General features: G+C 43.7%; 1 protein-coding gene across 3 annotated transcripts in view; it reads left to right on the top strand.

The window, feature by feature from the left end:
* Nucleotides 1-2,473: 2,473 nt before the first annotated feature.
* Nucleotides 2,474-16,072, top strand: part of AASS (aminoadipate-semialdehyde synthase) — a 31,594-nt gene continuing 17,995 nt past the window's right edge. The window contains exons 1-15 of one of the 3 annotated variants that reach the window (XM_075427629.1): nt 2,485-2,571; nt 3,423-3,478; nt 3,981-4,201; nt 5,342-5,518; nt 6,177-6,261; nt 7,006-7,073; nt 7,187-7,333; nt 8,296-8,374; nt 8,468-8,595; nt 8,749-8,897; nt 10,034-10,156; nt 10,309-10,420; nt 10,948-11,007; nt 11,101-11,168; nt 14,946-15,067. In XM_075427629.1, the coding sequence (XP_075283744.1) occupies nt 3,989-4,201; nt 5,342-5,518; nt 6,177-6,261; nt 7,006-7,073; nt 7,187-7,333; nt 8,296-8,374; nt 8,468-8,595; nt 8,749-8,897; nt 10,034-10,156; nt 10,309-10,420; nt 10,948-11,007; nt 11,101-11,168; nt 14,946-15,067 (1,531 nt within the window). In that variant the 5' untranslated portion in view covers nt 2,485-2,571; nt 3,423-3,478; nt 3,981-3,988. Of the gene's footprint in view, nt 2,572-3,007; nt 3,207-3,422; nt 3,479-3,980; nt 4,202-5,341; nt 5,519-6,176; nt 6,262-7,005; nt 7,074-7,186; nt 7,334-8,295; nt 8,375-8,467; nt 8,596-8,748; nt 8,898-10,033; nt 10,157-10,308; nt 10,421-10,947; nt 11,008-11,100; nt 11,169-14,945; nt 15,068-16,072 lie in introns of those variants that run through there. The other 2 variants (XM_075427631.1, XM_075427630.1) reach the window with 2 other exon arrangements.

Here is a 16,072-nt window from a genome sequence, read left to right as displayed (position 1 = left end):
ATTAAATTCTGCAACCACCAAACAATTACACGCTTTTGCAAGAATGGTCATATTTCAGTTGAATTTTGTGAATGGGTAAAGATAAGAACAAGCAACTTTGCACACACCAACAGTTCCATTCTTGCCAAAAACCCACATGTGCATTTCATCATAAAGGGAAAAAAAACCCCTTTGAAAAATCGGTGCTTATAAGTAGTTTAGAACCAATGAGTGCGAGAACGAGAGAATGGCATCATTCCTTTAATTCACTTTCTGCACTTCAACTGAATCTGCCTCAAATGAAGCAGTTTTGGCAAAGTTTATTAACAAAACAGAAAAAAAGAAAAAGATACATTTTCTAAAAGGCATGGGTATATTTATACTCTGCACATGTCAGTTATAGAATTAGATGTGCTTTACTAAGCCCACAAAGCAGAAATTAGACTTTGAGGGCACACACGCACACCCTTGTACAACAGCAATGTTTCCCAGAGCAGCGCCTTTGGGGCCAAGCAAAAAGCCCACTGGGGTTGACAGGCATGGGCTCCTCCTCTGACCCCAACCCATGTTCACAGACCATATTTTGACAACTTGTCTTCTTGTCTAGAAAGTATTTTTTTTTGTTATTATAGCTTTTTCATTTACTTCTATTTTGTTGGAAACCAAGAGCAGTTATTGCCCTTGTTCTCACGGCAGATGGACTCCCAACTCCAGTGCTCTTCAAGTCCTTCTAGCCAGCTCTCCCTTGCCACTTCTTCCCACCTATGGACCCAACCCCTACCTACTGCAACAGACATCTTCCCTAGAAGAGCAGCAGGACAGACAGGAGTTTCTGCAGGGCTGGGTGTGCTGTAGACCTTATACCTCAGAGAGACGGGGAAAAGAATGATCCAGGAATTAGCTGGAGGAGGTAACTTTCTTCTCCAGCAAGGAAAGGAAAGGGATGAAGATCCTGCAGGAAGGCGAGTAGAAGTCTGATTGTAGAAAGGTTCTGGACATTGAGGTGGGGCAGGGAAGTGTGGGAGTCAGTGAGTGGAGAGAAAGGCTTTGTACTCGGACTTTGGACTCTAAATCCCACCGATTCTGTCCATTCTGCTGACACCTTAAACCCTCAAAAACCCTGCTGATCCATTTCAAGTTTCACTCTCCAATGTCCACCTCCCACTGTCTCCAAGTACACAATCTGGACCCCCCCCTTCAGTCCTTACCTCCTTTCACCCCTAAAATCTCTGCTGATTTGTTCTGGGTCTTGTTCCCTAAAGCTCCCCTCCCCGAATAATTTGTATTACGGTAGTAAACCTGAAGTGCAGGTCAAGCCTTGATGCTGTTTTCCACCATTCACATCCAGCCCTGGTGAGTTAGGACTGGCTCTAAACCAGGGAGCTGAAGTCACAGATCATCGTCGCCAGTCGAACGCTGCCTCCAGAAGCGGGAGGAGGAGGAGAGGGAAAGGCTCAGGGTCATATCACGAAAAAAAGGGCATGTTTTACAGAAAAGTTAGAAAATCATAAGGACAAAGTAATCTGTGAAGAGGTACCTCCAAAGCCATGCAGCGGCAGGACCGTCACAATTTCACCCTCTGTGACGGAGAGGCCAAGCGGCAGGGGCTCTCGCAGGTGGAGCAGGCCGCGCCATGGCTCCAGCTTCTCCCTCACCACAGCGAGATCTCACGGCGGCAGAGCGGGACGCGGATGAACCCTCCTCGGACCCTTTAGCCCCTGCCGCTCTGCTGAGCGCAGGCACGATGTCTCACGTCCTCCCACCCTGCACCAACATCCTCACACCTGCTAACGGCCACTGATGACGGCGACTGCATCTGCCCCGGGGGGACTCGCCGAGGTGCCCTTTCTGCAACGCGCAGCCTGCCCTGCTCCGAAAGGAAAGGCTTCCTTCACCCCACAAACAGAATCACAGAATGACAGAATGGCAAGGGTTGGAAGGGACCTCTGTGGGTCATCCAGTCCAACTCCCCTGCCGAAGCAGGGTCACCTACAGCAGGCTGCACAGGACCTTGTCCAGGAGGGTCTTGAGTATCTCCAGAGAAGGAGACTCCACAACCTCCCTGGGCAGCCTGTTCCAGTGCTCCGTCACCCTCAGAGGGAAGAAGTTCTTCCTCATGTTCAGATGGAACTTCCTGTGCTTCAGTTTGTGCCCATTGCCCCTGCGCCTGACTGGCTTTGCTTTGGTTTCTTACACGTAATTTTCACCACTTCTCGCTACAGCATCCCGTTAGGATTTGTAACAAGCCGACTTCGCAGCTGAGGCCCGCCATGAAGGACCTCACTCCAGGCGTGGGGCCCGCGGGTCTCCGCCGGCCGCGGCGCTGCCCGCTCCCTCCCTCCCGCCCGGCGCCGGGGCCGTGGCCGTGGCCGTGGCCGTGGCGGCGGCCCTCCAGACACGGGGGCGTTGCGGGGGCGAACCGGCGTCCGCCGTGACGCGACGGCCAGCGCCCCTCGCCATTGGCGGGCGGCGAAGGGTGTACGCGGAGGGCCGCTGGCGGTTGGCTGCCGCCCGGGGCGTCGGCGGCGCGCTGGACGCTGCCGGAGGAGGGAGCCGGGCCGAGACCCCCCCGCCGCCGCGCTCGCCCCCGAGGTAGGTACGGCGCGGCCCGCCGACCCGCTGCGGCACCCGGCGGCCGAGCCCGGCGCTCCCCCCGCCAGCCGGCGCCGGCCGGTGTCCCCCCATCCCCCGAAGCTCCTTTCGCTTTTACAACGGGCGGGCGGTGTCGGCGCGGAGGGAGCTCGCGGCCTGCCGGGCCGGGTCGTGGCCGCGCCTGCCCGCCGCCTTGCCTCACGGGGCGGGAGCGCGGGGCAGCCCCCTGCTTCGGCGAGGGGCTCCCCTGCCTGAGGGGCGCTGGCGGGCGCGGCGGCGGCGTTCGGTGTGGCGGGTCCTGCCCCGGCCGCGGGAGGCAGCGGCGGGCGCCCGGAGGGTCCCCTCGGCGTGCCGGGGAGCGGAGCTCCAGCGCCGGTGCGGTGACGGCCGCTGGCGGGTGGGTCCGGCCGCGGTGGGAAGAGCACGCCTGGAGCTGCCGTAGCGGTGCTGCTCCCGCCTTCCCCGCTGCGCCAGCTGCGCTGGGCGAGCCAGGCCGGAGCTGAACGAGCCCGCCGAAGGCTGTAGGCCTGCGAGAGCTGACAGGGCTGAGGCAGGAGGACAAACAGGATTTCTTCCCAAGTGGCTGGGATAGAGAGACTCGTGCAATTACCGGTCAAAACTGGTTTGGAAACCAGGTTCGCATCTTTGAAGCCTCTGTCTTTGAGATCCACGTCTTTGAATTGCATAAATACCGGAATTATGTAGCTTCAGAGGTGTTTGGGGCAGGTCAAGCGGTAGCAGATACGCTTCACGGGGAGTGAGGAGGAGGAGGGAGGAAGTAAAGGGAGAACCCTCTGCAGTGAGAGCCTGGCCTGACAGAGCTTTTCCACTTTGTGTAAAATTTTGTTTAGGAAGGAAACCTGTCACTGCTGGCCACACACACGCTGACTGCTAAGCAACAGTTAAGGTCTCGTCCTTTATCTTCCATTTTCAACTTGTGTAGGAATTAGTGAAGTAATAGTACTTAGCATTGGTCTTGCATATTGGGCTTTCTCTGTTAATCAACTGCTTGCTTGCTATGTGTTTGTTACTTACTGTTCTTGATGCAAGCTTTGTTAAGTGTTTGGTCTTTGCATGTTTATGCTGGCAAATTATTTTAATTGGTAGTTTTAAATTTCCAGCATTCTTTTGAAGCCGTGTAATTAAAAATGTGGTACGTTGAACACATTAAAAGCCTTCTTTTACAATAGTACAGTTTGTTTCTATAACGACACCCCACCAAACTGAGATACAACAAAGTACACTGAAAGTAAATTGATGTCTCACAAAAGTAGGGTGTAACTAGAGTATAAAGTGTCTGGCTTGTGTTTTACAGCAGATGTTAAAGGAGACCAGAACTTTTGCACAAACAACATCTGAAGCATACATATACATGTATTATTTTACTGCTTTGTCTTTGCTGCCATCAGGCTTTACGATGCTCCGAGCCTTTAGTCACACAAATGGTAGGTGTACGTTCCATCAGGCTAAGTGTTGGTATCGTCGCAAGTCTGTGCTGGCAATCAGGAGAGAAGATGTTAGTGCGTGGGAAAGAAGAGCCCCTCTAGCACCAAAGCACGTTAAGGAGTTGTCACAGATGGGGTACAAGGTCTTGGTGCAGCCGTCAAACCGGAGAGCCATCCATGAGAAGGTAAGGTCCCATTCTGAGTTAGATGAGCAAAGCCATAGTTCAGTTATTAGCCATATACGGGAAGAATAATATGCAAAAGATATACATGAGAAAACAGATTATTAATTTTGTTGTTGAATGAGGAGTTGTTGTGTCCAAGTGGAGAGAAAAAGGAGCAGTTTGTTCAGCCTTTTAGTGTAACATTAGCACACTGGTGGGTTTCTGGAGTTATTTTTATTGATTTCTTGCCTTTTCATCAATCTCTGAAGAAGTTCTAGGTGCTCCTGAAGTAGAAACTTGGGAATTCATTTGACATTGGTCGTTTTATCTTCTGTTTGTAGGGAGTCAACACTCTAAAAAATCAGGATATTTTTAAAAAAGAGAACGGATGAATCTGGTGAATTGCATTCTGACTTCAATCCCATTCCTCATGTAAAATGACAAGAGAGTGCTTTTTTCTTTAATGCTATGAACTTCCGGACCGAGAGCTTTTGCAGTTCTTGTAGCAGCAGTAATACTCTGCTGTAAGGTATCTGAGCCAACAGATAAAACTTGAAACTTAAGTAGGGAATTAGTGATCATTTGCACATATCACCTTTTAATTAAGGCATAGTGCTCGTTTTCACCAAAGCGCAGGTCACATTAGGTACACAACTGCGATGTTGAAAGCTGGAATTCTAATATGTTTTTTGAGATGAGGGAGAACAAAAATAAATTTTGATATGGAAAAGTATTCTCTTGGAAGTTGCTCTTCAGCTTGGGCTTAGTCTTATACAGTTTTATATAATCATGTCATCAGTCTTCAGATTAGTTTTTCAGATTTCTCTAAACATATTTCTAAGTATTTCAACGCATTACAAAGGACAGTTCATTATTGCAATATATGAGATACTTTAAATGTAGTAAAATATCCTTTTTGTAGTCTGTGAATTTAAGATTAAGGATTTTACTAACATAACTATGCTTTGGCCTTGTATAATAGGATATTAGCACAGAAATTCAGTTTGGTATTTGATACCCCTTTTGATAAAGGGGTTTATGAACATATCACATGCAGTAGCTTGTTTCTGCTTTGTAGAATTATCTGTTTGTCCTCTGTTGTAGTTGCTTATATGCTGAGATCTGAATATGAAAAAAAATTTTGATTTTTCTCTTTCATAGGATTACGTCAAAGCAGGTGGCATTATTCAAGAAGATATTTCCGAGGCTTCTCTGATAGTAGGTGTGAAGAGACCTCCAGAGGACAAGTTAATCCCCAAAAAGAACTATGCCTTCTTCTCTCACACTATTAAGGCCCAAGAGGCAAACATGCCTCTTTTGGATGAGATTCTAAGACAGGTAATTGGGTCATAGCGAAGACAGTTGGCTGATATCACGGGGTGGAAACTGAAACTAATGCTGAAGTGTGATCAAAAGCTTACTGTGTAGTATGGTTGCTTTCAGCATGCATATTTGTAGATAGTTAATGAGGATTGTTTTCAGTATCCCTTCCTGGAGCTGAGTACTTCTTGGTCAGAGGATCTCATGCTTGCAGTGCTCCTGTGTTTATGTGCGTAAGGCAGGTGAGTTGGGAGCACGGTACGCTCAAGAAAGGCTCATGCTGTGTGAACACGAAGCCCTGTTGGAAAGTTGTTAAGCCAAAGTACATATTGGTTGTGACAGGGGGAAGCAGCCAGGTTGCCCAGAAACGAGCAGCCTCTTGGCAGCGGATATGAATGGGTCTGCAGCAGCAGCTGGAGTGGCACGTTGGGGACCTTTGTGCCAGGAGTGCATGGGCAGCGCAGAGGCTCTTTAAAACAAGAATTCAATGCAGCCTTTAGGTTTTTATTTTTGTACTTTAAGCTTGTTATGAATTGTTTGCCTTTCTCATATTTGCCCATCAGCCTCTATCATGAAGGATGACAAAGGCATATGACAAGGTAGTTCCTAGGAGAGCAACGTGCCACCGACTGCATTCGCTGAAAATTTTAATACTCATGTTGCTATGTGTTTTCAGGAAATTCGACTGTTTGACTATGAAAAAATGGTTGATCATAAAGGAATGCGAGTTGTGGCCTTTGGAAAGTGGGCTGGTGTAGCAGGTATAGTGCATAAAGTAAAGGCAGGCTTGCAACAAGTAACCTCTTGTAATATTTCTGGTTGTCTGCGTTTCCTGAAAGTTGAGGCTTGCAATGCATTTTTAACTGCATTTTTAACTCTTGCTTTTAAGAGCCTTTTTCCATTCTGTTTTGTGCTCCCTACTTTTGATGAGACTACATGTCGAACAGTTCTGTGGGTTCCTGGCAAATCTACTGTCTTATGTTGTCTTGAAGTCCCATTTGTCTCTTCAGCTAATCCGAGGCAGGCTAAATATCAAGAGATCAACTGAATAGACTTTTGAAAGAATTGGCTGCTGTCTGTCCTGCGAGTCTGGAAAACAACTGCTTGTCGCTTTGTTACCCATTTACACTGATTTTTGTGACGCATGGTTCTCATTCCTTTCTACTGAACTTCAGCACTGCTTCTTCAGGAGACTCTGTACTATCTCCTTCTTTGGAATCTGGTGATGTGGATGCATCTCATAAAAGGAAATCTGAGTATTCAGTAGTGCTGAAATGCTTAATGTGGGCCAAGAGCAGGGTTAAGGTCATGGCCTGCTATTGAATTTCTCCTTCCCTGGTTTTATGTAGTCTTTCTTTAGAAGTAAAGTGTTAATATTAAAACATGGGCAAAAATATCCAGGATGATATTAGACTTCAGTCAGTGTCTGCAGTTTCTAACTGCATGTATTCATAATTAACGCTGATGGCCTGATTTTTCTTTTTCTTTTTTTTTTTTAACAATAGGAATGATCAACATTCTGCATGGATTGGGATTACGATTTTTAGCCCTGGGACATCACACTCCCTTCATGGTAAGACTATACGTGTATGTATATTTCTTTAGCAAAATGACATTCAAGCATCTGGTAACTATCTGTATTTGAATATGGAGAATATCCTGATGGTTCTGTGCCTTTGATTTCAGCACATTGGCATGGCACATAACTACAGGAATAGCAGTCAGGCTGTGCAGGCAGTACGGGATGCCGGGTATGAAATTTCACTGGGATTGATGCCAAAGTCGGTTGGGCCCTTAACATTTGTGTTTACAGGCACTGGTAATGTTTCCAAGGTAAGAATTCTGTCTTCAAGATGAAACGCTGTGTTATTTTTAATCGAACTTCTTGGCACCTATCAGGTCACATGTGTTGATGGGTTCATTTTGTTTGCTCGAACTTCAGGTTTTCTTTTGCCAGTAAGAATTTTGAAGTACGTTTAAGATGAGGTCGGGCCTGGCAAGGCTGACCCTGCTAACTTCTTATCATGAAAAATGGGTTAAGATTTAGTGCTTCTCTCTCCTTTCCCACCTGCGTGATTGTTGTCTCCCTCTCTCCGCTCTGTTGACTCTGGGCTCAGAAGGTGTGTTGAATCACTCCATTAAAGTATGGGGGAAAGAACTATTTTTTCTAATACTTGCTCAGTTTTTATATCTGTTTTTATTGCATTGACTTGGCTTACAAGTGCTGGACTTTAGAGCTATTTTCTACAACATAGACTTACCCCTGGTTTTGGCAACAAAGATCAGTTAACTAGGCTCCAGCTGTAAAGTGAAATCACTGCCTGTGCCAGTGTGTGCTTTCTGGACAAAAGGATGGCGTGTCTGCAAGGCCTGTGTTCTGTGATCACAGCTCATTGGGAAAGTCGTCTTGAAGTGCTTTGCCTTTAGAGCAGCCTGGCTAGCGAAGAGTGGCTTCAGGGGTCTGCCCCAAAGAGTAACTGCTGCTCAGAGTGGCAGCAAAACCATCTATTGTGGCCAGGTCTACCATTAGAAATATAAAACAGGCGTTGGATTGTGGGTCAGGCAGACTGCAGTAAAGGGGGGTGATGTAAATCCTTTGTGCACAGAGCTCAGGCAGCTTTGTTTTGGTAAGTGGGGCTATGTGTGAAACAGTTTGTACATCTCTGAAGATGTTCTCTGGCGGGACCGTTAAGTTGTGCGTGGCATTTTTATATTTGTTTTCACGCACCAAATGAGGACTGTTACACTACCTTTATATTCTCTGCTCATTCTGAATCCTGTTTTGTGGTTTACAGGGTGCTCAAGAAATGTTCCATGCCCTCCCATGTGAGTTTGTGGAACCACATGAGTTAAAGGAGGTTTCCAGATCTGGAGGTATGCTGTGACAATAAAGTGATTGAAAACACTGGCACCCTTCTTGTCCAAATGTAACCAAGTATAACAGCTATTTTTTTTTTTTTAACTCAGACCTCAGAAAAGTCTATGGGACAGTGTTAAGCCGTCACCATCATCTTGTAAGGAAACGTGATGGACTATATGATCCAGTAGACTATGATAAACATCCAGAACTTTACACTTCTCGCTTTAACACTGATGTGAGCATCTCTTCTGTTCTTCTGTGAAGGGTTTTCCATGGACTGTGGGCAGTTACTACACCTTTGCCTGGGAGAGCATTCGTTTAGAACACTAGACCAGGTGCTTTCAACTTTTTAAAGTACTAGATCAGGCATCTGTAACTTTCTTTGCAGATCGCACCCTACACAACTTGTTTAATTAATGGCATATACTGGGAACAACATACTCCTCGCCTGTTAAGTCGACAGGATGCTCGGAAGCTGATGGTGCCAGTTAGATCTGCTGCTGGTGCAATGGAGGGCTGTCCTGAGTTGCCGCACAAGTAAGACACCTGGTTTCACTTGTAACAATTCTGCAGCACCGTGATGAAGTCGTAGTGTTAGGCAGTTTCACCACAGTATCTGCCAAATGATTCTATTTCTTCCTCTTGCATGTTGCAAAATGCCCCATTTTCACAGTCTGGAGTTTTTGAAAGCATCACAGTACAAATGATTGACAGGTATTGGCTGTCTTTCTGCAGTGGTAGTTCTGCCATTGATCCTGTGCAGAATCCAGTACTGCGACATCTGGGAAATGTACCTACTGCACCATTATTGCTAGAAGTTTCTATGCCTGAGCAGAGTTTGTTGGTAAAGTTCTTCCTACCCTGTCATTTGGTTTGTACAAGTTCGATGACTGTTCCTTAGCACCTCAGATTTCTGCAGCAGGTAGCGGGAATGCTTCACAACCCTGAATAGCTTGAACGTGGGGTGCAAATCCAGGGTTAGTCTCCTTTCAGTGTAGGTAGGAGCCACCCTTTCTCTGATAGCCCTGTGTAATTTTTCTCTGGGAGACTGGCCCAGGGATTTATCTGTGAAGGATAAGGCAGTGTATCCTAGTGAGGAAGCAGGTCTTTGTCTCTTCTCTGCCCACTCTTGACACCTTTCATTTTCTCACTTGACAAATAACGAATTTGAGCGTTAGCCTTGAGTGGAGCCAGAGGTTGTGAGTTAGGCTAATGAACGCTCCACCTGTGCCAGCTGTCTGTGAACTGAAAGGAGGCAGCCATCTCTTCAGGTTTCCCTTTACAATGAAGTTATTCTAGTACAGGACTGCCCAGTGACAACTCAGGGGAACTGGCAGATGGATAATGAGTGGGAGGTGTTGGCAGCACGTGGGGTACAGAGAAAAAATGATGGATGAGTGGATTCTCCTGGTCTTTGAGAAGTTACATGTGAAATATGGATCGTGTTGATGTGAGTGGAAATCTAACTACAGTAGGGCCAGATTGCCATTGTGTTTCTGGAGGTCATTGTGTTGTGTTGACTTCTGAATTGGTTAAGATGAAGGGAACTACAAGTCTGGTAGCTGTTACGACATTTCTTTTGTTTCTTGTTCACTTGTGGTCTCTTATACCTATGTTCCTTAGTAATACGGATAATGCTATGTTCTTTTCTCTTTTTCATTTAATCACTTTAGACTTCTGGCAATATGTGATATTTCAGCAGACACTGGAGGATCTATAGAATTTATGACAGAGTGTACAACAATTGACAGTCCATTTTGTATGTATGATGCTGACCAGCATATTATTCATGACAGGTGGGAGAGCCTTAAATTTTTATTGCTTGCATCTGTAGTTTGAGCAGTGAAACATTATATTGAAAAATCATGCATTTAAAACACTTTTGAAAGGTGGTACCTTTCAGATACCAAAGAGAAGCATTTTAGAAGAGTTATGTTCTGTCTTTCAGTGTTGAAGGCTCTGGGATTCTGATGTGTTCCATTGACAATCTGCCGGCACAGCTTCCAATAGAAGCAACAGAGTACTTTGGCGATATGCTTTTCCCATATATTGAAGAGATGGTAAGGTCTTATCTGTGCAACAAGAAGGTAGAAGACTCGGACTTTGGTTTGCTTGTTTGTTGCTTTTCTGGTCTCCTGTATACATTCAAATGGAATCTGCTGTATAACATAACTGACTTTGTACTTCAAAAAAAAAAAAAAAGCTTTCTAAGACTTGAGGCAATACTTTCAAAAAGCAACTTAGGAATGAGACATTAGTGACCTGGGTGGCTTAGGGATTTGTCAAGAACACTTTCTGTAGGCAGGAAACAGGCCCTGGCAGGTAGTTCATTGCTCCTGGACCCTGCAGTAGATATCTAAATCTGATTTTCTTGGGGTACTCATCAATCACTCACAATCAGACTGCTGTTTGAGTTCCTGTATTTTCATAAAGGTCAAATGACACTGCTTAGGGCCAGGAGAATTTCAGATCTACAAGATACTGGTATTGTTGCATGCCTTTAAATGTTGCTTAAAATATTGATGTTTTACTCTGAAAAAATTATGAGAAGTAAAATGACCTGATTTGAAATAACTTATCTCCATAGCTGTTATCAGAAGGCTCAGAACCTCTTGAAAGTCAGAATTACTCATCTGTTGTTCGAGATGTAAGTTTTGCAATTTGGTACTCTGCTTGTCTTCCTCTACTTTAAAACAGACAGGTACAAAAAACCCTCAAAATTTGTTTCATGTATTTGTAGGCAGTGATTGCATCCAATGGCTCACTGACAGCTAAGTATGAATATATCCAGAAATTGAGGGAGAGCAGGTAATGTATAGCTTCTTAAGGTTGGTTTGTTTCAGGATTTAAACAAAAAACTTCTCTGCATTCTATCTCCCCTTTTGCATTTATTTACTCTTGTGTTTTGGTGGAATACTGCTATATTGCACTGTGTCTAAATGTCTCCTAGCTTGAGGATTTTCTTCTTCCTTCATGCACGTTGCCTAAATCATTAACATGTGTTGTTAGTAACTTATATTGAAGCTGAGAAAGTGGTTATTTTTCTCTTTCTTATGTTATGAAGACTATTTTACCAGAGGCAGAAAACAGCCACATACCAGCATTATTCTGTTACTCCTTGCCCTTTTAGAATGGATATAACATACAGTCTTTGAAAGGAATGACTGAAAGGAAAAGGCTCTCTAATATGTCTTGAATCTAGTTTCCTCTAGTATGGTTCAAGTGCTGTGCTGTATAGCATTGTTCGGTGACTGGATGCATTCAGGAGCCTCTGTAAGACTCTCAGACTTTTCATTATATTCCTGTAGCTACAGCTTTAGCTACCACTTTATCCATACCCTGTCGCAGTAGTTGTCTGCTGGCGGTAACATGAAAGAAATAGCATTGAGTGGATTAAGCTAACAAAAGTATAAATAACCTGGGTATCCCTTCCCCTTGCTCCCTATTATTAACGAACAAATACCCATAGTTTACCTATGAAAAATGTGAATTTTACAAGAAGTGGGTACCTCTGGCTTCATGTTCATGGTCAATGATGCACTGTACATCATGTAAGAGTTGAAATTGGACTGACCACAAGCACTGCATGCACTATCCACTAAAAGCATGGTGTGTTGACTTTTGCATGCCAGACTTCTCCAGTTTCCTTTGGGAACTTTGGGAGTTCTGGTTATGAACTTGTGCATGATGAACTGTAGGTGTGTTTTCCACCCGAAGTAACATGCTGTTCGCCTTTGGCTCACAGTGATTTTTGTTGTGTGCTGTTTGGTAGACCATCCCAAGAGGCTGTCTCAGTAACAAGTTTTCTTATTCCTCACACAGAATGATGATCTGTTGGTGTGGGTTTTTTTTCTTTTCCTTTCTCCATATAATCACTTGCATGGTCTTGTGTGAACTACTCTTGAGAATCTAGAGACTTCATTCCTCTGCGGGTTTCTGTGGGTAGAATTGTAATATTTCTGCAGACCTTTGTGTTGCGTGTGATGTTCAGTTGTTCACTGGTGTTGCTCACTTAGCTGTCAGAGGAGCAAGACCTGCTAACAGTACACTCCTTTACTTTGCAAACTTTAGAGCTAGTGCAAATGAAAGCAGGGAGTTGACTGCTTAAGGTGTGATGGTTTAGCTAGAGACAGGCTGTTGTTTAGAGCCTGTAGGAATTATGTGGCTTGTGTTATTACTCTGACAAAGTATTATGCTGTGTCTAGTTTGGTTTCTAAGGGCTCTATTTAGACTAATTGCTTATACCTTTTGGAAGTTCGTGAATATTTCAGACCCAGGATAGCCAGACTATATGAGCTGAACTGCCTTGGTTATCATCGGAATGCAGGAACAGTTTGATTTGCTGAACTTTTCTCAGTCTTTTCACCTTCACTTACTTAATACCTGCTACCGGTTCCTCATCCACAGCTGCAGTGGCATATCCCATTAACAATGTGGACCTCTTACTAGTATTTGTTCATAGATTAACATAACTGAATTATTTAAACATGTATGTAGAGAATAGGCATAATCTGAAATGTTCTTTTCTGGGACTGTGTAGATTCTGTTCTCACTCTTGACAGATCATTTGGCAGCTCATGTTTGTGCCCATCCTAGGGCAAACATGCTATGTTTGATCCAGGTGTGACCTCGTTCTAGACATGGGAAAAGTTTATAATAAATATGATAAGAAGTTTGATTGCAAAATGCAGCTTTCTTTCATAGAGGAGGTCTCCCCTTCATCAACACTGTCGCTCCAAGCTCCTGCATACCACTGCTGCTCCCTATAAGTAAAGGTTGCAGAGGAGTTCTTTCTCTTCCTGTGCCCATGAGGATGTGGTTGTGGAAGAAGATATTTGATTAGAATTTATAGCAGGAGGAAGAAGGTTTGTCATATGAAAGGATACAATGGTCTTAGGAGGCGTTCTGTGAATGGATTAAATAATGATTTAACTTTTAAAAAAATAAGATCTATAAAACTTGTATGAAGCGAAATGTACAGTAACCTATAGTAATAATTTAGATAGATTGATACATTAGTACTTCCAGTTCAGATTTCATCAGTTGAAAAGAATGACTTTTAAAAAAAAACAATCCTGAAAGTGGAGAAAGGGAAGATGGAGCATTTGGATTTTTGCAGATTAATTCAAGCTTCACAAATACTCACATGTTTAGTAGGCTGGAATGTGCTGCAAACAGATGATATGGATGTATTTGTTATTGATTTAACACTCTTCACTCAGGGCAGTCTTTCAACACTGTTGTTTGAGGCTTTGCTCTCCTAAATGTTCCTGGGTACTTCATGCCATGCTTTAGGTCATGCACTACCACTCTTCTCATGCTGTTTAGGTATTGCTCTGGCAGGCTGTGACACCATCCTTAGTTATTGTGGCTATATTTGAACTGAAAAAACACAACTGAAAATTGACTTATGGATGCCATGTGGAGCCCCAAAAAGGTCTGAACCAAATGTTATTTAGTAGATGTATGGTTAGTCCTGTTCAAAGGACAATAGCTTCAAGCAAAGTGGAGATGAACTTGCCAGCTAGAGGTCAGGGTTCTTTCTGTGGCACAGTGCACAATGCAGTAATGCTTCTGTAAACTCTCAGTAGATAAAGAGGAAATTGAGGAACCTGCTTAGACACTTCTGAAGTTTCCCGTTAGTCTGTATTTTCAAAGTTCCTACCTATTTGTTGAAATTTATTTTCAGGATATGAGGTAAGAGTAGCCAAACCTCAATCTCCATTAATTAGGTTAAACAATAGGGCAATAAACAACTTCCTGTTTTTCAACACTAAAAAGTGCTTGAAGAAAGTTTCTTCTATTTGCTAAATAGTTTTTATCTGCACAATGATGATACTTCAGACAAACAGTTTTACAATCTTGATTTTACGACTTAATGCAAATTTAAGCTAAAACAAAAAATAATTATAAAGAACCAAAATGCATTTTCCTACTATAATTTGTACATTTATGAGAGCATATTTAAACAACTGCTGAACTACGCTAGTCTGGTTGGCAAAAAGAAGTGCAAAATCTGATGTGAATACATTTTATATTGTAGGAGAGCTACTTCTTGAATTTATTTAGGAGTAGTAGAAGCATGGTTGAAACAACCTGTGATTGTTTTCAATTCTGAGTTCTTGTCTGCAAACAGGATTTCTTAATTGGGTATTAACTTTTATTTGACTTTTATTGACTATCATGTTCCTATCATGGACTAATATGAATCGAGTATATCTTACCTAAACAAGCTTCTTACTAGCATGGTTTTGTGTACTTTAACAGTTACCCATGATGTAAAGGGAGCAAGGCAGAGCCTGGAATCCCTTTCTGACAGCCCAATGTGACATAGACATCTTGGTGGTCCTCAAGTGATCAGGTTACAGTCATTTGGCCACTAGGAAAAATACAATGACAACTGAGGAAACGTTTGTTGAACAGCCAGTAGCAACCGGAGAAGCAGTGGAGATGTTGATAGCTTTCTCGATCTGAATAGAGCTCTTGGTTTGTAGACTTACTGAAACATGCTTACTCTGTTAGCTTTAGCAGCTTACAGTTTCCTCCTCCTGCGTGGTTTTTAATTTTGCCTGTAACACCTCCTAGGGAATACGCTCAGTCGCTGAGGATGGATAATAAGAAGAGGGTTTTATTGCTTGGATCTGGCTACGTTTCTGGCCCTGTACTTGAATATCTCACTAGAGATTCCAACGTTGACATCACAGTTGGTATGTAAGACTTTGTTTTTCGTTGAAAAATTATGTCTTATTTAAACGTGTTAGCATGGCAGAACCTTTCTCATAAGGAATAAATTGATTTGGTTCTCATAACAGATAAAATCTTTTCTCTTATGCACAGCAGAAGAGGATTTTGTAGCTTTTTAAGTATTCTAAGTTTATGTAATTGATTTGAAAATGACATAGCCACATGAAATGTTTACTATTTACATGTGTAACCTGTAGGGAAATTAGAAGTATTTTTCCTTCTAACCTGCTTTGGGCTTGGGATTTGTTTTGTAGCTAGCCAGCCACTTTTGTTGGTGCTTGGCTGTGTTTTCAGCCTCACACAACAAGAAGATGAACTTGTTTTTATAGACATCTGTATGAGTGAAGCCTCTGCTGTTGTTAGAGGCAGTACTGTGGTGGCAAACCTTCAGACTCTGACCTTCCCATCAGCCCTGCAGTGCCGCTTGTTTATTCCTCTGTTTTGGTTTTATTTGTACTATGTTTCAGGCTGGGCATCTCAAAAACATTTTTCTGTACCCTCAGTGTTGACTTTACACTGATTCTGTGATTTCAGATTTAAAACCCGGGCTGCATTGCCTGAAATACTTTGCTGGGAGCTGGTTTCCTTGAAAACTGAACATTGTATTTCTCGATTTTTGTTGTTGTTGTTGTTGTTGCTTTGGCTTGTTTTTTTTCCCTCATGCTACTTTCAGACTTGGCTGCTTTTGCTACCTTTTGCAGTGATAACCACAGTATTTTTAACTCCTGGGAAAGGAATTACTAGGAAGAAGAGGGGAACTCTGAGGAAGCTGCACCCTTGTTACTAGCACTGCCTGATGCGGTGAACAGAGAAGGTTTACAGTGATGTGCGGTGTCCATCCCCTCATCAGTACAGAGGCTGCATCCAGTCCCTGCAATACAGCAGCAGTAAGGGAAACCAGGTGAACTGGAAGATCTGGTTTGCCAAGCACTGTGCAAACACAGCAGGTGCCTCTTATCTGGGTAGCT

Source organism: Opisthocomus hoazin, chromosome 8, assembly GCF_030867145.1.
Source record: "Opisthocomus hoazin isolate bOpiHoa1 chromosome 8, bOpiHoa1.hap1, whole genome shotgun sequence".
Lineage (NCBI taxonomy): Eukaryota > Metazoa > Chordata > Aves > Opisthocomiformes > Opisthocomidae > Opisthocomus > Opisthocomus hoazin.
Note: the sequence above shows the minus strand (reverse complement) of the source record. Positions and strands in the feature narration are given on the sequence as shown.